This window comes from Grus americana, chromosome 1 (genome assembly GCF_028858705.1).
Source record: "Grus americana isolate bGruAme1 chromosome 1, bGruAme1.mat, whole genome shotgun sequence".
Classification (NCBI taxonomy): domain Eukaryota; kingdom Metazoa; phylum Chordata; class Aves; order Gruiformes; family Gruidae; genus Grus; species Grus americana.
In genome coordinates this window covers 84,432,034-84,453,332 of record NC_072852.1, presented here as the reverse complement: position 1 = coordinate 84,453,332, position 21,299 = coordinate 84,432,034, and the positions used below count along the sequence as shown (strand labels likewise).

At 42.7% G+C, this 21,299-nt stretch overlaps 1 protein-coding gene across 1 annotated transcript in view; it reads right to left on the bottom strand.

Moving 5' to 3' along the window:
• Nucleotides 1-1,141: 1,141 nt before the first annotated feature.
• The window catches only part of LOC129206629 (ovostatin-like), a 33,119-nt gene continuing 12,961 nt past the window's right edge, over nucleotides 1,142-21,299 (bottom strand). The window contains exons 16-35 of the mRNA XM_054826183.1: nucleotides 20,631-20,801; nucleotides 20,069-20,201; nucleotides 16,778-16,865; nucleotides 15,831-16,059; nucleotides 15,100-15,226; nucleotides 13,748-13,869; nucleotides 13,038-13,089; nucleotides 12,648-12,731; nucleotides 11,495-11,671; nucleotides 11,100-11,181; nucleotides 10,048-10,204; nucleotides 9,500-9,574; nucleotides 8,027-8,192; nucleotides 7,185-7,405; nucleotides 6,524-6,739; nucleotides 6,262-6,386; nucleotides 5,977-6,067; nucleotides 3,894-3,965; nucleotides 2,742-2,844; nucleotides 1,142-1,743 (exon numbers count right to left, since the gene is read on the bottom strand). Of these exons, the coding sequence (XP_054682158.1) occupies nucleotides 1,691-1,743; nucleotides 2,742-2,844; nucleotides 3,894-3,965; nucleotides 5,977-6,067; nucleotides 6,262-6,386; nucleotides 6,524-6,739; nucleotides 7,185-7,405; nucleotides 8,027-8,192; nucleotides 9,500-9,574; nucleotides 10,048-10,204; nucleotides 11,100-11,181; nucleotides 11,495-11,671; nucleotides 12,648-12,731; nucleotides 13,038-13,089; nucleotides 13,748-13,869; nucleotides 15,100-15,226; nucleotides 15,831-16,059; nucleotides 16,778-16,865; nucleotides 20,069-20,201; nucleotides 20,631-20,801 (2,544 nt within the window). The 3' untranslated portion in view covers nucleotides 1,142-1,690. The remainder of the gene's footprint in view (nucleotides 1,744-2,741; nucleotides 2,845-3,893; nucleotides 3,966-5,976; nucleotides 6,068-6,261; nucleotides 6,387-6,523; nucleotides 6,740-7,184; nucleotides 7,406-8,026; nucleotides 8,193-9,499; nucleotides 9,575-10,047; nucleotides 10,205-11,099; nucleotides 11,182-11,494; nucleotides 11,672-12,647; nucleotides 12,732-13,037; nucleotides 13,090-13,747; nucleotides 13,870-15,099; nucleotides 15,227-15,830; nucleotides 16,060-16,777; nucleotides 16,866-20,068; nucleotides 20,202-20,630; nucleotides 20,802-21,299) is intronic.

The following is a 21,299-nucleotide window of genomic DNA, read 5'->3' as shown; positions in this document are numbered from 1 at the left end:
ACTGTCTCCTGCTTTGAATTGCAGGTTTCTACTGGGTGGTTCTGCTTGGTTTCTACTGGGTGATTCTGCTTAGAACAGGAGGTTTCAGTTGATGTTCTCCACAGATCCCTTCCAAACTAACATTTATGTGTTTTTACAGCTTCCAAATTTCTTTTGCATCTTTCTGGGATTACATTGAGCCTGTGGGTCTCTGTCATGGCTGCCTCTTAGCACAAAGGTTCCTGGTCTGCTCAGTGCAGTAGGATTAGTTTCACTTGAGCCATCTCTGGGCAAGCCTGACTCCCTACTGAACAGTGCTGTCAGGGTGTACAAAGGGCTGCTCCTCCTCTGCCACCTCCTGTGCCATTGTGTGGTCTGTGCCACAGCAGGCACATTGCTGTTGAGTAAAGTGTTTGTAGGAATCAAAATCTGCTTTGAGAAGCCCATTTTCATAATAAATAAGCTAGTCTCTTCCAAGACTATAACTAGGACTATGTCTAACACCCCAACTGAACAAACAGCAGCGCAGTGATATGATTCAATTGGCAGATGTCTGCTCAGATATGGATATGTGGTTGGTTTCTGTGTCCTTCCACCAGTGTGATCTGGTCAGGACGAAGGTCATATCAGGTCACTGTAGACTGTGAGGGACAGTAGCCACAGTGTGTAGCTGTCTGCTGTACCTCTTTACTAAATTTAGAAAGCACAATGGAAAATTTCTTGTGCTTTGCCACCCCATCATAAGCTCCTTGTGTCTCTCTTCATTTTTCACTCCCTCCGAATCTTCTCATTTTTCTCCCTCCAAGGGCTCCATCAGATCCACCATTCCTCCCTAACCCCTTTTCAAAGAGTTTCTGTGTTACAGCTCTCTGATTTCCCCCACCATGAAGCTTTGGGTAGAAAGCTTCCATCACACAGGGCAGAGCCCCGATCCTGTCTGTGCCAGAAGATGTCACTGATGTCAGGATGTCATTGCCATTGATTGACCTGTCTAAGCTATGAATTTTTTAGCTTATGAAATACCTTACAGCACCCAGTTCTAGACACAACAAGGAGTGGAGACTGGGACAAATAGCATTGCCAATCAGAAGGTTTTATTACAAAGAACAGTAAAATAATCTGAAGAAAAAATTTCTTTCAATGTAGAGGCAAAAACTGCATAAAAGTTGTCTTCCTGTGACTAGAATTCTGACATTTGTAAATGATTCAATTCAATCATTGAAAAAGGTGAGGATCAATGCCATTTCTTCAGAATCTTCCTTCGGGATAAATGGAAAGACCAAAACAAATAAAATCTATAGAAACAGCAGCAGATTATTTTCCTAATGTTGGATTTATTAAGAGGAATCTGTGGCCAAGAATACACGTTTCAGGAGTTTACCTTTACACAAAGTTCCCACTGGAATACATGTCATGAGTATGAGTTTCCAAAAAGATGGATGGTCGGGTTTAACAATTGCACAGTATCTCCCTTGTTAGGAAAAGCGCTTTATCTGGAGTTTCTGATCCACACTGACCCCAAGCTCTTTTGAAGTGTGGGCCAGAATGTGTCATTCTGATTTACTGCAATTTGAGATTTGCTTATTCCTCATTCTTCTATGTGTTTTTAATTGCCCTCCCAGAAACAACCAAGTGTCTTACACTCTTCTTCCTCTACAGATGCTTGCCTGATACCTTCTGAACCATTACCTCTTCTGGTACATATCTGATTTCAGTTGAAAGGCGGGGAGCAGGGTGTTTTGTATTCTGCAAGGGCATATTCATCTGGAATGAAGAAAGGAAGATGACATTTGCATGAGAGTGAGAAATCATTCTGACCCCAGTCCACGTGCATTAATCCTGTGATTAATGCATTATGAACCAGAAAACATTTGATAGATTTTGTGGTAGTCTTCCAGTTGTTGAGGGACCCAGCTGCAGGGGTGCACAGTCAGAGACCAATGCGCTCCTCTGGCCGTGTTTGTCAGGACATATCATTGCTGAGACCATGCAGCATGTGGATCAGGTGGCAGAACATGCACTCCAGGGGCAATTCTCTGGATACTGCTGCTCATCTGCTAGGACACAGTTCCCAAAGGTTGTGCCAAGCTTGAGAAAAGCATGGGGAAATCTGAGCCACCGTTTTGAAAACATAAATTCCACAACTGGGTAATGTCTGATGCAATTTTAGCTCCTTGAGGCCAGATTGAGAAAGGTGATCAGGCACTTAAATTTCTAGTTAGGTGCTTAAACTCCTGTTGGGTTCAGTGGGACTGTCATTCCTACTTAAGTATTTAAATTCCACTAAGGAACAGTTCTTTGACTACAGCCTACTATGGCAATATAAAGCAAAAATAGGAGATAAGCCAGACCAGGGAAGTCAGGAACACTGCTGCCTTTGAGTTATTGATTTTAACCATCATGTTCAAATCGTAGAAAGAAGGTGGAACCACACTTCTTTCTGTATGTAGTTTGTAAGAAAGCAACTCCTGACATATAACATTCTAATCTGCTTTATGCTAAAATCAAGCAAGAAATGAAAAGACGGGGGGCAGAAACTGTCTACGCTTTTGCAAACCCTTTGCAGTCTAGTAACCAAAACCAGCAGAATTGCTAGCTTGCTCTCCATTTTTCTTCCTGAAAAACAAAGGCAGCAAATGCAGAAAAGTGAAGAGAAGCTTGCACAGAGAGAGCATGGGAAAATTCACTGTCTGCACCTTGTAAATGCTGAGACCAATACTTTGATTTTACAGGTTTTGCTCCAGTCTACTGAGGTCATCTACCTGTTTCGTAGTAATCATACATATGTACTGGCACTGGTTTGATATCTGAGACAGGCAGGCTTTGCTCCACACTGAAGGAGAAGCTGATTTCCTTCTGGGACACCTGGAAATGGCAAGACAAGAAAATGCATCAGACTTTTTCTTTTCATATCTACCCCTGAGGCTAAGGCATTTCTGGGGTGACAAAGTGCCATTTTACAATTCTCTTCAGATTGTAAACTTGATGTCAAATCAGATAATTGTTTAAAAGCTGTTGCATAATATGGGGGGTTTTGCTAAAATTTTGTGCTCTTTTCTTTCTTCCTTTTCATATTTCCATTGCCAATTACCCCAACCATTCCCTGGTTACTGTGGCTTTCAGCACATCAGCATTCATCCTCTCACTGAAAGTTGCTGTTGGTTTCTTTCCTTGCCTTTTCCCAGCTAAAATCACCTTCAGCATCCCTACGAATCTTGTCCCCGCTCCTCCCCTCTGGTTCTGTTCCTCATTCACAGTCTTGCAGCCAGATGTCCCAAACTTTCCTCCTTGCTCTTCTTCCTCAGCTTCAAGCTTTCTCCTGCGTGTCTGGGACTGTGTCCCTACTCTCTTCTCCCTTTGTCCTTTGTTTTATCTCGTTGATCTGTTCATAGGAATAGAGCCATGGACAGGGGCTGTGGAGACCTTTCTGTATCACTGCCACCCTGCTGGGTAAACTTTTCACATCTCAACATCTCGGTTAATTCAGAGTACTGACTCCAATCTTCCTCATTAGATCCTTGGAGACTAACTAATACAAATTAGTGTTTCAGAGGTAGATATTATTACTGTTTATTTTTGCTTCCTCCCTCCCTCCCTTCTTGGTATTTTAAGATCCCTTGTGTTTTGATTTTCATCTTTCTCCTCTCTCAAGTCCCATTTTTATGTAGACTGGTAACTTTTGCAATATGGAATGCAACTTAGCTATGTTTGTGAAATGCTATTTAACAGTAATACCAAATATGTATCTCTTCACTGTAGACTACAACTACTGTGTGTATAGATTTTTGATGTCTGAGTAAAGTCCCTTTATGTCTTGAAGATGTGTATTGATAATCTGCTATTAATGAGATTATTCTTTTACCTGTTTTAAACTTCCAGTTTAATAAAACCAAAAAGAAACCTCCCAGAATTACCTTCTGAAGGTAGAAGAGGATGTGGTTGTTCTTGATGTCTACGCGATCCACAACAGAATTCTGGTACTGGAGCTTTAAATAAGGCAAAGGATAGCAATGTTAGCATAGGAGACTTGCCAAGGAGACTTACAAATAACTTTTCAATAGCAAAATATGTTTAAAGTGGCTACCATGCTCCTGTTGTGCCACCCTGACATCTCGTGGCCAAAATAGAAATGCAAGTTGAGTATTTTCATAACATGATGAGTGCAAATCAATCACAATGAAAAACAGTTTTAATAGTCAGCTTTGCCGTGTGTGATTTTTATCATTGAGTGCTCTCATTTCAATGAGAATTACACGACCATTTCTGCAGCTCAAGCTGACTCACATTCTAGTGCATTGTATATATTTAAAACCAAAAGTTAAGAAACTTTTAGAAAAGGGATAAAGTCTGACTGGAAGGGAAGAGGGTGGGAAAATGGGTAAAAGGGTAGGAAAATGGGATAAAAGGGGCTGGTTGCACGCAAACAGGTTGTTGGTTTGTATACTTGTCTGGCCATGCCCTGTACCTGGTCACTGCAGTCTCTCCTCTCTTCTTATTAAACTGTTCCTGATTATTTTCCTGGGTAAAGGGCTCTGTATTCTGTATGCTCGTGTGTGTATGGAGTGCAAGCCACTGAAGAGGGGACCACAGATCACAGAGACTGTGTGTCTGGGGTGCCAGCATCTTGAAAGACCAGACTTGAAGCCTGTTTTCTATGGATATGTGTGTCAGCAGGTGGTCACTAGTGAATATAAAGCTGGACCAGCTGGTACATTAAGTAGCTTGGAAGCCACCTACCAAAGCAGGAATAAGTCTGGGCCAAATATTGAAGATACCATTCATGAGGCAGCTGGGAGACTGGGGGGAATCCAAGCCCAGCTGCTGCAGAGACCGCATGTCTAAGGCTGGTCACTGAAGGTACCCACCATGCATATATGTGGGTGCTGCGGGGCTCAGTTCCAGCCGCTGGAGTGGGGCTGCAGCCTCGAGGGCGTGTGTGTCCAGGTGCCAGCGACTGGGTAGAACAAGGATCCAGGGGCAGCTACTGGGCAGACTGAGTGTCTGAGGTCACCTACCAAAGGGATCCACGTTGTGTATTTGCATGTGTATATGTACATGTGCGTGCGCACACACACACATACATATATTTTGGGTCCAGAGGAGGGCCACGAGTCCAGAGGAGGGCCACAAAGCTGATCGGAGGGATGGAGCACCTCTCCTATGAGGACAGGCTGAGAGAGTTGGGATTGTTCAGCCTGGAGAAAAGAAGGCTCCAGGGAGATCTAATTGCAGCTTACCAGTACCTGAAGGGGGCCTACAGGAAAGATGGTGAGGGACTGTTTATCAGGGAGTGTAGTGACAGGACAAGGGGTAATGGGTTTAAGCTGAAGGAGGGTTGATTTAGATTAGATGTTAGAAAGGAATTCTTCACTGTTAGAGTGGTGAGGTACTGGAAGAGGTTGCCCGGAGAGGTTGTGGAGGCCCCATCCCTGGAAGTGTTTAAGACCAGGTTGGATGAGGCTTTGGGCAATGTGGTCTAGTGGAGGGTGTCCCGGCCCGCAGCAGGGGGGTTGGAACTAGATGATCTTTAAGGTCCATTCCAACCCAAACCATTCTATGATTCTATGATTCTATGATATTTATCTTTTCCACAAATGAGCTTTCGGTCTGATCAGTCAGAAAGGGGAACAGGACAGGCCATTTGTGCAAGTGCTGTTTGTTCTGTCTCTGTGGATCTGTATGGCCAGCCATGTATATGTATCTATGTATATATATATATGTATAGTGTGCACGTCTGCCTATTGGGAATACACACTTAGTCTTGCTTTGGGCTGGGGAAATGAAGCTGCAGCAGTCTCACCTCTGTTGGGCTACTGGATTTGGCAACTCCTAACAGATTTGTCATCAGCTACAAGTCTGAGACACAGAATAGGCTATAGGGAGGGACCTATAGCCTTTGTGGAATTCCCATTAGGCTCCATTTTATTAATCACAGACTATTTTTATCAACTTCCTATCTTTTCAGGGTTTACCATTCACTTTGGTCCCATTCTTTACCTTTTTCAGGGAAGATCTTACAGGAACAAAACCTGAGAGCATCTTCACATCAATAATAGCCATGTTAGAGACTTTGCGGTTTCCTGTGTAACTAAAATGAGAAAAGTTCTGTTAGTCTGGTCTGCAAATGGAGAGGAGACCAGTGAATGACATTTTCAGCTCCCAATGATCCTGTTTGTCTTGCTGCAGCTGCACAGTAGCAGTTAACTGCCTGTACTTAAATCCTTCATTGGATGCTTTACCAAACTGGGAATGCAAGGAGGTACGTCAATAAGCGGAAGTTACCTGGTGGAGAGGACAAGGTCAAACTTTGGTGGGAAATTGCTTGTGCAGGATACATTGGCCAGTTGTACGGAGAGAGAAAATCCTGCAACTTTTTTCGGCAAATGGATGTTGTACCTCAGGGTGGTCTAAAAGAGATGGGAAGTGTGACATGGTCACAGACTTACAGGCTTTTGTGGCTTCATGAGGTATGAAGGAGAATGAGGTATGGAGGACCCCCTGCTTAGTTCTCAGAGGGGTAGTGCTGAGTTTCCAGCTTGCTTACCTGTAGATAGACACAGCCAGTGCCATTCACTTCCACACTGTATTTCCCTGGAATAGTGGGTAAGGAAGCCTGCTGCAGTAAGAAGCGGTTCTTGTCATTCACCTGGAAAGCCTTACTAGGGGACTCCATGAAGCTGACTTTGACCGTGTTAAGACTTTCTTTAGAGAAGGTGAGGTATCCATACTGGGCTAAAGCTTGGAGAGCAACAACAGTGTCCTGAAAAGAACAACATGATCCCTAATTAGATAGATACCCAGCTGTAAGATGGTGCATGAGATTAGCACAGCTCCTATTTCCCTGACGCTTTGTCAGTGCTCATAAGTGGAGGGGGACTTTGCAAAGAGCTAAGGAGACAAGATACAAGTTCTGGGGCAATAGATTTGAATTATTCCACAAAGCCTGGGATAATGCTGTGTCCACAGTGACTGCTATCTACTGCTAACTTGAAATTCAGGTAAATCCCCATTTCCTAAAACTAAAATACATATGAAGCTGCCTATGAAGAGCATGATGTGCCCTGACAAGGAGACTTATGTGAGCACCATTTATCAAATATTATTCAGATGAATATACAATCAGGAAGATATGCCATGCTATCGAGATCCAACTTGCAGGCTGGACTGCTCCCAGAAGCTTACTTTTTACCATACCCAGTTGTTACCTGGCTGGAGGAGAAACCACCATATGGGTTCTGTTGTTTGACAAGCCAGTGCACAATGCGAGAAATGTAAGATAAGTCTTCTGGAGTGAGTTTGGCTTTGTTGAGTAAAGCCAGGAGCACATAGCTGGTCATTTCAATCTCAGCAGAAGGAGCACGGGAATAGAAGACAGGGAAATGGTCTGCTGGTGGCTTATTTTCTCTCTGCCAATGAACTAAACCACCTGAAAACAGAAAAGTGGAGTGTAAAAAGCATGGAAAAATTACCTACTGGTTAATTCACTACAGTATCCCGTGGGAGATAGGCATACTATCTGCCCTCTCTGCCTTTACTCAAAAGTTTTTTCAGCCATCAGTGTCCTGAACTGGATAAGTTTTAGTTCCAGGATGGAAAAGAAAACAGGAAGGGATAGAAAGGGAATTAATAAAAAGGGGTCGTATAAGTCAAAGAGGGGTTGAAGTGAGGGCAGTGCAGCAGAAGGATGCTAAGGCAGTTGCGGACTGGAGCACATGACATAGTCAAGGGAACTGGGTTTGTTCGGTGTGTAGAAGAGAAGGATAATGGGGAAACTTGGTACATTCTTCTACTACCTTGGACTGAGACTTCCAGGCATCTCTCCCTACCTACATTATTTCATAATTCCAAGAAAATCAGGCCAGAGCTCAATCTTATGTGAAGCCGAAAGACACAGACACAGTTCATAGAGATTAATTCAGTAGCATAGTAGGCATGAAATGGGAAGGGAACAGCATGAATGAGAAAACTGTGCATCAGAATAGCTTACATCATACCACAGGCCATTCCATCAGCTGTATTGCCTGTATGATGGCCATACTGCACTCACCATCTCTGGTAGCTGTCTTGTCCAGCTTCTCAAGGAAGAATTGGCATCTTTTCTCATTGTCAGCTAAGCCATAAGCATAGGCAAAGAGGGCCTGGTTATACAGGTTGTGGACTCCATTGTCAAATGCAGTCTCCAAACAGTTCATGCCACTCTGAATGACTGGATGCTAGTAATGCAAAACATAGTAGGGTTGTCAGGTACTTGGATTTATGTCTCAGCCCCTCTTTAAATACTTCCATCACTGCTTAAGCTGCCATCACTGGTCCTTCATGCTAAAAATATACATGTTCCATGGCATGTTTAAGGGCCTACAGTTTGTATCCTGTAAAAAATGTCTTTCCAGTGGTGCTGCCTTCTTTCTGCATTTATTTAGAGGCAACATGGCTAGATTAACAGAGCACTGTTTTTTTTCCTGACTTGCGAGATGACTTTAAGCAGGTGAATGCTTTGTCCCTTGGTTGCTTTGGATCTAAAATGTGGATCATTTTTACAGAACTATGTAAAGCATATTGAGACCTCATGATGAAGCAGGCTCTGTCAGATGGATGTTACTACTCATTTGCTAGCTATAGCTATCAAGACAACTTTTCACTCTTTTAGCCTTACAGACTATCTCTGTGAGCTCTACTTCAGCTCAGACATCACCAGCACACTACTAACCATGTCCTGTCTATGCAGCTTAACTTATAGATGCGGCACCAGGTTTTGGAGTTTCTTATGAAGATATTGGGAAGAAAATTCATGTTGCTGAAGAACCATTTGATTCTGCACAATGTTTTTATCCTGCTTGTCTCGGGTACTTAAATGATGCCCCATACCACAGTATCTCAGGAACCTGCAAAACTCAGCATGTCTAGAGCATATTTGTCAGATTGGGAACAATTCTCATCTTCTTCATTTTACAAAGAACAAAAAAATCAGGAAAAAAAACAAGGTCTCAAGGATATGCAGGAAGTGTATTACAGAGAACAGAACTTGGCTCTCATTCCCTCTTGTCTACCAAATATTCCAACCAGCAGCTCATTGTTTCCTTCCACTACTAACAATGACATAGGGAAATGGAAACACAGCTTGGATCTAAATGCAGAGAGAGTTTGTAGGACTGAAGATTTGGATAGCTTGGACTTTGGACTGGGCAAATTCAGAGAAAATTCCAAACTGGACTCTGGATGGAGGGGGCAAATTCAGTCTGGATTTTGCACCTACTTAGACTACCATCATTTAACACAACTGGATTCCTCAGGAATTTTTCAAATTAATCCATAGGAAATGGATATAAAACTGATTTGTAACACTCATCAAATACTAACGGCAACTGCAGAGTTCTGGAAACAGATATCTTCAGCTGATCCTACTGTCCTACAATAGGTATTTACCACTTTGTTAAAGAATACGAGTGTGAGGACTATACTTGTGCACTGTTTGACAAATGGCTGCCTGGGCTAATAGAGCATCACAGCATCAAATACCTACCGCAGCAGAGTGTCCAGCCTCCAGCAATGCTGCCACAACATAGGCTGTGAGTGAGTATTCACCTTCTTCTCCACCCTGAAGAAAAAACAAGCAAAGAACAAGTCAATACAAATGTCCTAGAAAGAAACAAAATATGCATTAATTCATAGTTCAGATACCAGTTAGATTTGAGATCAGAAGTAATTTCTGTCTCCCTGCGTGCACAGGAACAAGAAAGATCAAGTTCACTCAGGATTAGAGCCAAAATTATTTCATACATTTTCTTGGCTTTTGCATATATGCAATAAATCAAATCATAGCCTGTGGCTGAACACATAATGCAGTGGTAGAAAATAAAACTTGAGACTTCTGACTCAGAAAGGTCTACTTGTTTCTACCTCATCGTCAATAGCAGACAAAAGAATCATGCCCTGCTTGTATATTAGAGACAGAAGAGAACCATACTAGGAAGAGTAAAGGTGTGGTGATAAACTTGTGTCTAGCAGAAATGATCCAAATCAATCCCAATGTCAGGATGGGAAGTTGGGGACTATACTTGTCTCAGTTACCTTCAAAGCATTGTTGAAATGTGACCCAGCATTTTCAAAGCAGCCATCTGACTTCTGCTTGCTTGCCAGCCAGATCAAAGTTTGAGACTGGACATTGTCGTCAATGTAGATATAGCGTCTGGCTTGTGCAAATGACTTGTACACAAAGGCAGTGAGCCTGCAGGTGCACCAGAAACACAAAGCAGGTGAGATGTGAACAAGACCAATAAGGTTTACCAGCCACTGGATATGCATAGAAAAGGGCATAAAATAAATTCCATAATGTCTGAAGTAAAAGAAACAAGTGCTTTGTAAGTTTTAAATAAATAAGATCGTTAAAATCCTGATATTAAAAACTGACCTGAGGTTTCTCCATTACTGTGCTGAAACCATTCTTTTGGAGCAGGGGTAAAGTATAGTCATATAGCTTGGGGACTGATAATAGTAATTTCTAATCTTAATTAATAGAATTATGAAATAAACTAGGTGGGAAGGGACCTGTGGAAGTCTCCAGTCCAACCACCTGCTTAAACTAGGGCCAACTTCAAGGCTCACTCAGGTTGCTCAGTCTCTTGTCCAATTATGTTGTGAAAATCTCCAGGGATAGAGATATCCATATCCTCCCTGGGCACTTGTCTCAGTGCTGCAGCCTTCTCCTGGGGAAGATTATTTTTTTCCTTCTACCCAGTTGGAGTTTTCACTGTTGCAGTTTCAGTAAGGACAAACTCTTGTCTTCACTCTGTGCACCTCTGCAAGAGTCTGACTCTCTCTTTTTTACAGTCCCCATCTAGGTAACAGAAAGTTTTACCTAGGTTCCTCATTAGCTTTCTCTTCTACAGGCTGAGCACAGTTCCTTCAGCCTCCTCTTGAACATTATGTACTCCAGCCTCTTATCATCTTATCATCCTTTTGTTGCACTATCTCCAGTTTATTAATCTCTCCTTTACTAGGGGATCCAAATTAATTGAGCTATGTCCATTTAGTCTATTGAAAATAAGAATCACTTCATATTTTGATCATTTTTCAAAGCCTAAAGATCCTGTGCTAGGGAAATAGAAAATGTCATCACTTACCATACATTCCCTTCTCTATCTCGTGTCCCAAAGGAGCTGTAGGATCCATCCCGGTGTTTGTATGACAGCTGTTTTTGGTACCCTGAAAACCAAATAAAGAATATTTTCTAATCACAGAAAAGGACTAGTTATGCTGTTCATTCAACTGAAGCAGTAAGATTTTTGGATTTAATATTAAGTAAGTAATGTGTGCTTGGTGAAGAATATCGGCCACTTTGAAGTCTAGCTGCTTTTGCTCCTTGAAGTACAACATGCTTCTTTGCGGTATTGTCATTGCCTGCTCCTATGCAATAAATGTGGTGCTAGAATTCAGAGATCAGTGTTCACCATGTAAAGCTTTAGAATTCAGTGCATACAATCACAATATTAGATGGAATAATCTGAAAGCCTCTCACCTGTGGATAAATATCCAGTACCCTTGACTCTAATCTCTTCAGTCAGCTGCCCAGTCTTATTCAGATAATCCAGGGCATAGATGTTGGGTGTGAACAAGGCCATGTTCTGTTCTCCGCAGCCATAAGGCATATGGAGGAGGTTCTCCATATTCCTCAGGGCTGTACCCAAAATGTCTCCTGGAGAATGAAAGACAGAAGGAGTCTGATCAGTTCAAACATCTTTTTCTTATACAGCATTATACATTGCTTTATGTTACCTTATTATGAAACCAAGGACAATGAGCAATATAGAGTCACCACAGTAACCAAAGACACAGCTTAGAAGAAAGGCTGAAATGTCTTTATTTATTTATTTATTTTTATTTTTAATTTTTATGCTGGACTGCTGGGAGAAACTGAGAATTTGAGAAAAAACTGAGCACCAATACTGGTTGGCATGGGTTCTGAGAAACAGGTAAGAATAAACAGGTAACTTTAGAAGGGTTAGGCTTCCCTGCCCTTTACAACTGGCTTCCCGTTTTGTGTGTACATATGAGAATGAGGTGTGATGCTGATGAGCTACAGAGGCTGTATTGCACAGTATCAGCACCACTCACACTGACCCAGGCATGCAAAACAATTGCGTTTAGAAAGCAATCTGAGTTCAGAACCTCCAAAAATTTTCACTGAAGAGAACTGTCAGTCTTAATAATGACTTTAAGATTAGTAGAGTTGATTGGGACCTGAAAGTCTTTTTCTATGGGAACTTACAAACCGATGAATGCTTTTCATTATGCAAAAGCATAAATTTGAAATGAGGCAGTCAGCAAAGTTCTGAAGTCTTCTTTCCAAGAAATCAAAATATTCTTTCAAAGAAGTCTGCTTTATCTTACTTTTCAGCTGAATTAACTTGCTATACAGAACAGGATATGCTAATTCAGTATAATCTGAAATTCAATATAGGTTGAAATAATTTTACTATTTTGTCCTCTTTTGATATAATATGAGAGAATTCTGACTAACTTTTGTCTTTCATTGCCATTTTGCAAAGTAGGAAACATTTTCTCTAAAATCAAGATTAAGTATCTCCTCAACTTTTTGCATATGTATACATGGGGCACAGCACAAGAGAAATGCAATTTACTTTTGGTTTTAATCTAAGTGCTAAACTTACCAATGACAGAAAAATAAGCTCTGGCCGATCCCTTCACTATGTTTTTTGGCAGACTGAGAGAGACTGGTTCAGAAGTCGTTATGCCTGGTGAGAAAATGTATCAACAAGAATTGTTAAAATCATCTTTTTTTCCAGAGGTCTTCACTTTGCAAGCATTACTACAGTGACTGGGTCTCGGTAAAGAAACTGCTGCAGAGAATTGCCCAGTGAGTCAAAGTTATATCTGAAAATCTGGAATTGTAGCCCAGCGCCTTGACCCTGAAACCCTCTTTCCTTCCCTGGAAGGGTCTCTGGTTTTGTAGGACAAAACCTACAAGAGAGTGAAGAAAGTCCCCTAACTCCCTGGAATGAATGAATGAACGAATGAACGAATGAACGAACTTGCCTTACCTTTGGTACAGATGAGAGAGCTCTGAGTCAATTCTTTTTTAATTCCTTCAGGCTGTTTGATTGCAGGGAAGTGGTCAGGAAGAGGAAGAAAAGTGTAGAACATCACCATGAAACCGTGAACAAGCTAACAGTGTAAAACATTATGTGGGTGTAGCCATCCAGACAGTGCATGCCTTGTACCCAGTCCTGCCCTATCTCCACTAGAATCTCTCCTGGTCCATGGCTGCCTCTCTCTTTTACCCAACACCCTATCCAGAGCACCTTCCTTCTTAGAGAGCAGTTAAAAAATAGACATTTCCAGCCTTTGAGAGGGATTCTATCCATCTAATCCTATGTGGCTGTTGCTTTATGATGCTCAAGATAAATCCTTTTCCTTTTAGATCCGCTCTCAACCCAACTACCCAGTATTAGAGTCACAGACGAAAGGCACTTGCAGGTAAGGTGTGGAATCTCCCCCTTATGGCTACATCTCTACTGACATCCATGGAGTGTCAGGGCATGTATGCTCATGATCTCAGGAAGGAGACAGTGACAGGAGGACAGTGGATGCCACCGACCAGTGTGATTTACACTCTCATTTTCATGTGGAGTAGCCTGCTGCACACAGCTCCATCTGCGTCAGCTGTCTTGCCTCCTCACACTTCCAACCCACAGCTATAGGCATTGCAGATTCCACAAAGCAGAAAACACATGCAGATTTCCTACTGTACCTCAACGAGTAGGGTTTGAATCAGGGTGTCCCTGCGAATTGTCTCCTCTTCTGGGGACGTGCTGTTTCCAGTACCTCTGGTATTCAGTTTGGCCTCAGCAGTAATTGTGAATTTCACTTCACCTGGAAAGCCACCCATCGGCCCAAGAAAAGAAAGTTATCTTCAATGTCTACAGTTCCCCCTGGTTTTCACTGCCTCTTCCAGGCTGATGGATTGCTGAGAAATGTATTCTCTCTGAAGGCAGCTCAGTAGAAACACATTTCATGAAGGCTCCACGTCTGCCTGCTAGAGGCAAGGAGTGATTGCCTGGGGCCCTAGCATGAGGAACAAAATAGGAGTGATCCTGTACTCACTACCGATTTCCACCTCTTCTTAGCCTTGTGTTGAGTTTTTGGTGGCCTAGGGTAGCGTTACAATAGTTATAGCTCTGCTGCCTCTTTCCTTCAGATGGAGTTTGTTAATTGAGGGACAACACAGAGGAGCAGCCTTAGTGCTGCTGCAGCACTGAGGAGCAACCCTGAAGTGAGCAGCTTTGCAGGCATTACTCACATCACCCCTGCAAGTATTGCAAACTGGAAATCCAAAGGAGTTTTTAACTTGGAACAAAATGCATTATCATCAGAGTTACAGGGAGAAACAGCAGCTTTCTTTTTTTCAGCTCTGCAGTATTATTTCACTGATTATCCAGATTTCATCTCACTAAAACTTTGCATCTTTCTCAGTGAGTTTGAAATAAATCAGTCATACTGACTACAGGGTTTTAGAAACAACCTTTTAAAGAAAAGGTCTATCTGTGGTTCATTTTGAGAAGAATCTTTGCTAATTAAAATTTTTTTGTACTTCATCTTTTGGGGCACTTACACATGCAAACTGTTGTAACTGCTTTTTTTCAGAAGACAATGTTGACTTGAAGGCAGTGTGAATTAACACAGCTGCAAAATCATGGAGGAGCAATGTCCTCTTTGCCTGTTGAGAATCCAGTCCAAAATTATTAGCAAATTTTATTCTTACTGAATACAGTTAGTTAGGTGTGAAACTGTCAGCTGAAAGATCATAAGCGCATGAAATCCTGCCAGTATTTCATACATAATGCAGCAAGTGAAAAGTTCTTCCTAAAACTGACAGCAAATGGACTACCAAAAATCAGAAGAGACAAAATACCAGAAGAATTCACTGCTCATTCAGTGCATTTAAGGGAACTTTAGCAGAGGTCCAATATTAAATTTGTAGAGCAAGTAATGGAGCTGCCCAGAAACGCCTGCGTGTGGATTATCGATGATGCATTAAAGGGTGGGAGTGACAGAGATGGAAAGATCAAATAGGGTTATATTGTGATAAAAAGACAAACTTACCGAGTTTGAGGGGGCTAACAGCCCAAATATAGGTTTTTCTTTCATTGGCACACACTGTTGCTGTGTTGCCCTCTGGTGAAAGGATTTCTGCCTTGTAGTCACTTGACTTTGCCAGTAAGGCACTGATCTGAGAAAAAGAAGGAATGATCAAGATCACAAATGAAGTAGGCTACCCCTAAAGTTAGGCTGCAGGCAAGGGAGACTTGCTGGAGAAGCTATTTGTCACCTGAATCTGTGGGATAGTACCAGGACTGAAAGATGGGGCATTTCTCTGAGGAAGTGGAAAACTTGTCTCTTTTCTGCCCACTGTTAGTGTCTGTTTTTGGAAGAAGTATACCATGACAGAAGTATACCGTGTCTGTGCTCATTAGTCAAGTCTTCTTATGAGTTACTGCTGCACACGACATACTCAGTATGTCTTGTGTTTTGCACAGCACAGTACCCATACCCTCTGCTCAAGTTCCTCCTTCATGAGCAAAAAGAACTAAATTATGTAGGGATAAGGAGCAGGTTCTTATCTTCTGTGGTCCAGCCACAGTGATCGTCAGCTACATTTTCCTAATGTTATGACACAGGAATGGGTCCAGGGAGAGAGGGGGAGAGAGTAATGTGTCAGGCTAAAGCATAAGTTAAACACGTATTTCTGCATTTCTAACGCATTATGCAGGAGAATGCTGGGATCTCTGGGAAGTAGACAAACGATATAGGAAGTAAAAGGGAACTTGATGTACCTGGATACATTTGTTGAGGTAGTTGAAGACGTTGGCTATTAAATTAAATTTTTCCCCTCGAATGACAGAGTACGGCAAGGTGAGATCCACAAAGAATGGTTGGAATGCTGTCAGTGAAACAGGTGAGGAGATGCCAAATCCAGCATTATCCTGCACACAGAAAGCACTTGCTTTCCATTCTGTAATGGTGTCAGGAATGGTGTAAAAGACATTGACCTCTCCCTTGGAACTGAGGAAAATAAGAAAAACAGAATGAGAAATGATCTTTGGCATTTTTAAGCCAAATTATAGAACAGGCTCCCTACTTGGGTTAGTACTTCTGTTTTCATCTCACTTTCTGAAAGATACCTCTCCATATTTAAAAAATATAATAAAACTGGAAGTAAAGATGAAGGTGCTAGTGAACTAAATGTTGAAAAGCACTTGGAAGAATACTCAGCTATTTTAATTTAGAAATAACATTTGTTTAAATACCATAATGCCCAAACATACAGATTAGATCCAATAAATTTAGATTAATGTTCTAGAGCAGCCCTTGGATGCATAGTTAAGATGGAGATATTCTCATAGCAGATGCTATGATAGCCTGCAAAGAAAAACAGAATAACCTGAGTTTTCTGCTGCTGAATTAAAAATATGATGGAAAATAATAAGTTTCGCTCTGGCTCTCTCCTAAACAAATGCTCCTATTTTACTCTTAGCCCTAATTCTTTCTCCTCATGAGAAGAATGGGGGCAGAGGAAAGACCGGATGTCATTGACAGCTTAAATAGTTCTGACACTGTGTACGAGGTCAGGAGCTCAACATTCATTGAGCAAGATGGGAAGAGGAGACCTGCATCTACAAAGTAGGCATACATTCTATGGTTTCTTCCCAAAATTCATTTCAGTAGCATGTATCAACTCAAAAATCCATGAGAGGTAAGACATGAAAATAAAAATACTCACTCAGTATGAACCAGATCCCAAATCCAGGTCTCAGGGAAGAATTTCCGAACAGTGTTAACTCCACCCCCAGCAGTAATCCTTGACTCATCTAGAAGATTGTGTATGGTTGAAGTATAATAATAGAGAAGTCAGGCCAGAAGTATCTGAACTGCTGTCAGACATGGTCAACACCATAAATGAACACTAAGTATTCCATTTGAGCATTTTTCCATTCTTTTCCCATAAAAAAGGAAAATTCAGATATAGGGTATGGGAAGAAACAATTTCTTATCCTCTCTTTCCATGGGAAAATACTAGAAAATTTAGTTATTACACTTCATTTCATATTGAAAGGTCTCATGAGCCAGTTAGAAAGGCATGTTCCCTGTCCTCTCTTACTAGCTCTCTATGATTTGCAAATGGGCAAGAGTAGCCAGTATTGTCACCAAAACTTATAATGCTTTACAAACCACACTGAGAACTCAATCATTTTTACCCTGTTCAGTAGTTAAAACTGGAGCTGAATATCCAGTCCATTGGAAAAATACTTTTGTCCATATAGTCAAACTACAGGTCTGATATTAGGAACCAAGGTCCTCTTTCCTGTTTTGCCATGGACTCCCTTGTGATGTCCAATAACTCATTTAGCATGGAGGTACCTCAGATTTCCTAGCCATATAATGGAAATCACAAAACTTGCTTATTTTTTTGGACTTAGAATCATAGAATCATAGAATCATAGAAAAAATCTAGGTTGGGAGGAACCTCTGGAGTTCTCTAGTCCAAACTCCTTGAAGTAGGACTAACTTCAAAGTCAGATAATTTTGCTCAAGGGTCTTGTCCACTTCAGTTTGGAAAACCTGTAGCGATGGAGATTCCAAAACCTCCTGGAGAACTTCTTCTAATTCTCTGCTTGGTAGAGTACCATTGGACAAAGCCCTGGAGGGAAGAGGGGCCCAAGACAGCTGGCTAGTATTCAAGGATCACCTCCTCCAAGCTCAGGAGCCATGCATCCCAGCAAAGAGGGAGTCAGGCAAAAATGCCAGGAGGCCTGCATGGATGAACGAGGAGCTCCTGGGCAAACTCAAACACAAAAAAGAAGCCTACAGAGGGTGGAAGCAAGGGCAGGTAGACTGGGAGGAATACAAAGAAATTGTACGAGCAATTAGGGATCAGGTTAGGAAAGTTAAAGCCCTGATACAGAATTAAATCTGGCCAGGGACATCAAGGGCAACAGGAAAAGCTTCTATAGGTACATCAGTGATAAAAAGAAGACTAGGGAAAATGTGGGCCATCTCTAGAAGGAAACAGGAGACCTGGTTACCCAGTATATGGAAAAGGCTGAGGTACTCAATGACTGTTTTGCCTCAGTCTTCACCAGCAAGTCCTCTGTCTACACCACCCAAGTCACAGAAGGCAAAGTCAGGGAATGGGAGAATAAGAACCACCCGCTGTAGGAGAAGATCAGGTTCAAGAGTGTCTAAGGAACCTGAAGGTGCAGAAGCCCATGGGATCTGATGAGATGCATCTGCGGGTCCTGAGGGAACTGGCGGATGAAGTTGCTAAGCCACTATCCATCATATTTGAGAAGTCCTGGCAGTCCGGTGAAGTTCCCACTGACTGGAAAAGAGGAAACATAACCCTCATCTTTAAAAAGGGAAAAAAGGAAGACCCAGGGAACTACCAGTGTCGCCTCTGTGCCTGGCAAGATCATGGAGCAGATCCTCCTGGAAACTATGCTCAGGCACATGGAAAATAAGGAGGTGATTGGTGACAGCCAACACGGCTTCACTAAGGGCAGATCGTGCCTGACAAATTTGGTGGCCTTCTATGACTAGGTTACAGCATTAGTGGATAAGAGAAGAGAAGCTGATGTCATCTACCTTGACTAGTGCAAAGCATTTGACACTGTCCCACACAACATCCTTGTCTCTAAATTGGAGAGACAGATTTGACAGATGGACCACTTGGTGGATAAGGAATTGGCTGGACAGTCTCACTCAAAGAGTTGCAGTCAACGGCTCAATGTCCAAGTGGAGACCAGTGATGAGTGGTGTTCGTCAGGGGTCGGTACTGGGACTGGCACTGTTTAACATCTTTGTCGGTGACGTGGACAGTGGGATCAAGTGCACCCTCAGGTTGGCATGCTGGAGGGAAGTGATGCCATCCAGAGGGACCTTGACAGACTGGAGAGGTGGGCCCATGTGAACCGCATGAAGTTCAACAAGGCCAAGTGCAAGGTCCTGCACATAGGTCGGGGCACTCCCAAGCACAAATGCAGGCTGGGCGAGGAATGGATTGAGAGCAGCCCTGAGGAGCAGGACTTGGGGGTGTTGGTGGACAAGAAGCTCAACATGAGCCGGCAATATTGGCTTGCAGCCCAGAAAGCCAACCGTATCCTGGGCTGTATCAAAAGAAGCATGACCAGCAGGTTGAGGGAGGTGATTCTCCCCTTCTACTCCACTCTCGTGAGACCCCACCCGGAGTACTGTGTCCAGCTCTGGGGGCCCCAGTATGTGAAAGTCATAGACCCGTTGGAGAGAGTCCAGAGGAGGGCCACGAAGATGATGAGAAGGCTACAGCACCTCTCCTATGAAGACAGGCTGAGAGAGTTGGGATTGTTCAGCCTGGAGAAGAGAAGGCTCCGGGGAGACCTTAGAGCAGCCTTCCAGTACCTAAAGGGGGCCTACAGGAAAGATGGTGAGGGACTGTTTACAAGGGCATGTAGTGACAGGACAAGAGGTAATGGCCTTAAGCTGAAGGAGAGTAGATTCAAATTAGATATTAGGAAGAAATTCTTCCCTGTGAGGGTGGTGAGGCACTGGCACAGGTTGCCCAGAGAAGTTGTGGATGCCCCCTCCCTGGAAGGGTTCAAGGCCAGGTTGGATGGGGCTTTGAGCAGCCTGTTCTAGTGGAGAGTGTCCCTGCCCATGGCAGGGGGGTTGGAACTAGATGATCTTTGAGGTCTCTTCTAACCTAAACCATGTTATGATTCTATGATAATCATGACTCTTGCTGATCTATAAAGTGTTTTGGAGAGTATGTGCTGAAAAACCCTGAGAAACTAATACCAATTTATGAAAGAAGTAGCATGCAAGTATTCCCTGTCTCTTCTGTATGCACCCTGTACCTAAGTGAGAGCGAAATGACTCTACTGCAAGAACTGTCAGAAAGAGGTTGCTAGAGGCAAATTGGGACACATAGTCGTATTCCCCCAAAAAACCTCTACATGCTGGCTGTTATTTTACACAGGCAACAGTTTTGAAGACCAGGCAGACTAGGACTGGAGATACAGTATGAACCTTCTTTTACCTATGCCGTAGCCACTTGCATGGGCGACACCATGGTTGAAATAGATAGGGTGGTCTTCCAAGTCTGATTTGTCTTCATTGCACAGAACTGGCTTCCGTAGCGCAGAGTTGGTGAAAACCTTCAGGCCCATATCCTGAATGTGAAAGAATCAATCATGTCACTCAGGGTATGCACTAGCCACCAGTGCATGCCACTTCTTCCACCTAGGTTATCATACCTCATCTCTCTCCTCCCTCCTCACATCCCATCCTTTCAACCCTGAATGTCACAACTGATTCTCTCCAACCTCTGTGTCTTTCTTATGGAGCAGTGACACCTAGTGTTCTGTGTCTATTGAAGCATGGGCAGGATCCCAGAAATACATCTAATAGTGATTCTCAGTCTTCCTAAATAAGAGGTGGGGATGAGAAGCCAGAAACTGGGTGATCGGAGACTGTAGGCAATTCCAGCCATCAGCTACCTTCTGTTAGCAGTAAGAACCACCACCTGCAAAAGTTTAATGCTAACATGCCTGAATTCATCTGGAATACCTCCCACTTAAAGAACCACACAGAGCACATACCCTGAAAATCCTGTAGACATCGCCATCATGACTGACATTCACAGGTTCATAGTACAAGCCATCAAAAAAGGTGGTTTTGATTGGGGTACATTCCTCTGGCTTGTCGTCTTCCAGGTTGATCCCATTGTAGTAATAGCCATATAAATCACTCAGACGAAGTTGGTAGTACACCTGGGAGAAGGGAATGACTAGTGTAAACACAAGGGTGTCCCAAGCAGGTGCAAAATCACATATATTCAAAGCTTATGGTGGGTCCTGTGCAATCTCACAGATTGCAGTGGTTTTGACTAGTGATGCCTATCTAGAGATGAAAAAGCAATTCAGCTGGTGATACACAAGAAGGACTGGACTCTACTACCCCCCACCCCCCCTGCCTTCTGAGCTGCAACGGCTTTGTGGGGTGAACTTGAGCAAAAAGCATGGAGACATACTCCTGAGTAATGCAGAGAGGAGGCTGGAGTCCAACAAGATACTAGCTGACATCTACAGATTTTGTTCTGGGCCCAAGGCCTACTTGTGTCATAAAATGCAATTTTGACATAATCATTCCCCAGGGTGGAACTATGCTTTCAAGGATTTACATTAGGCATATTCTTAGGACATGCTTACACTGCCATGCTTTGCAAAAGTAAATATTCCACTATCAGTTTCTGGCTTTGAAGTGTACAA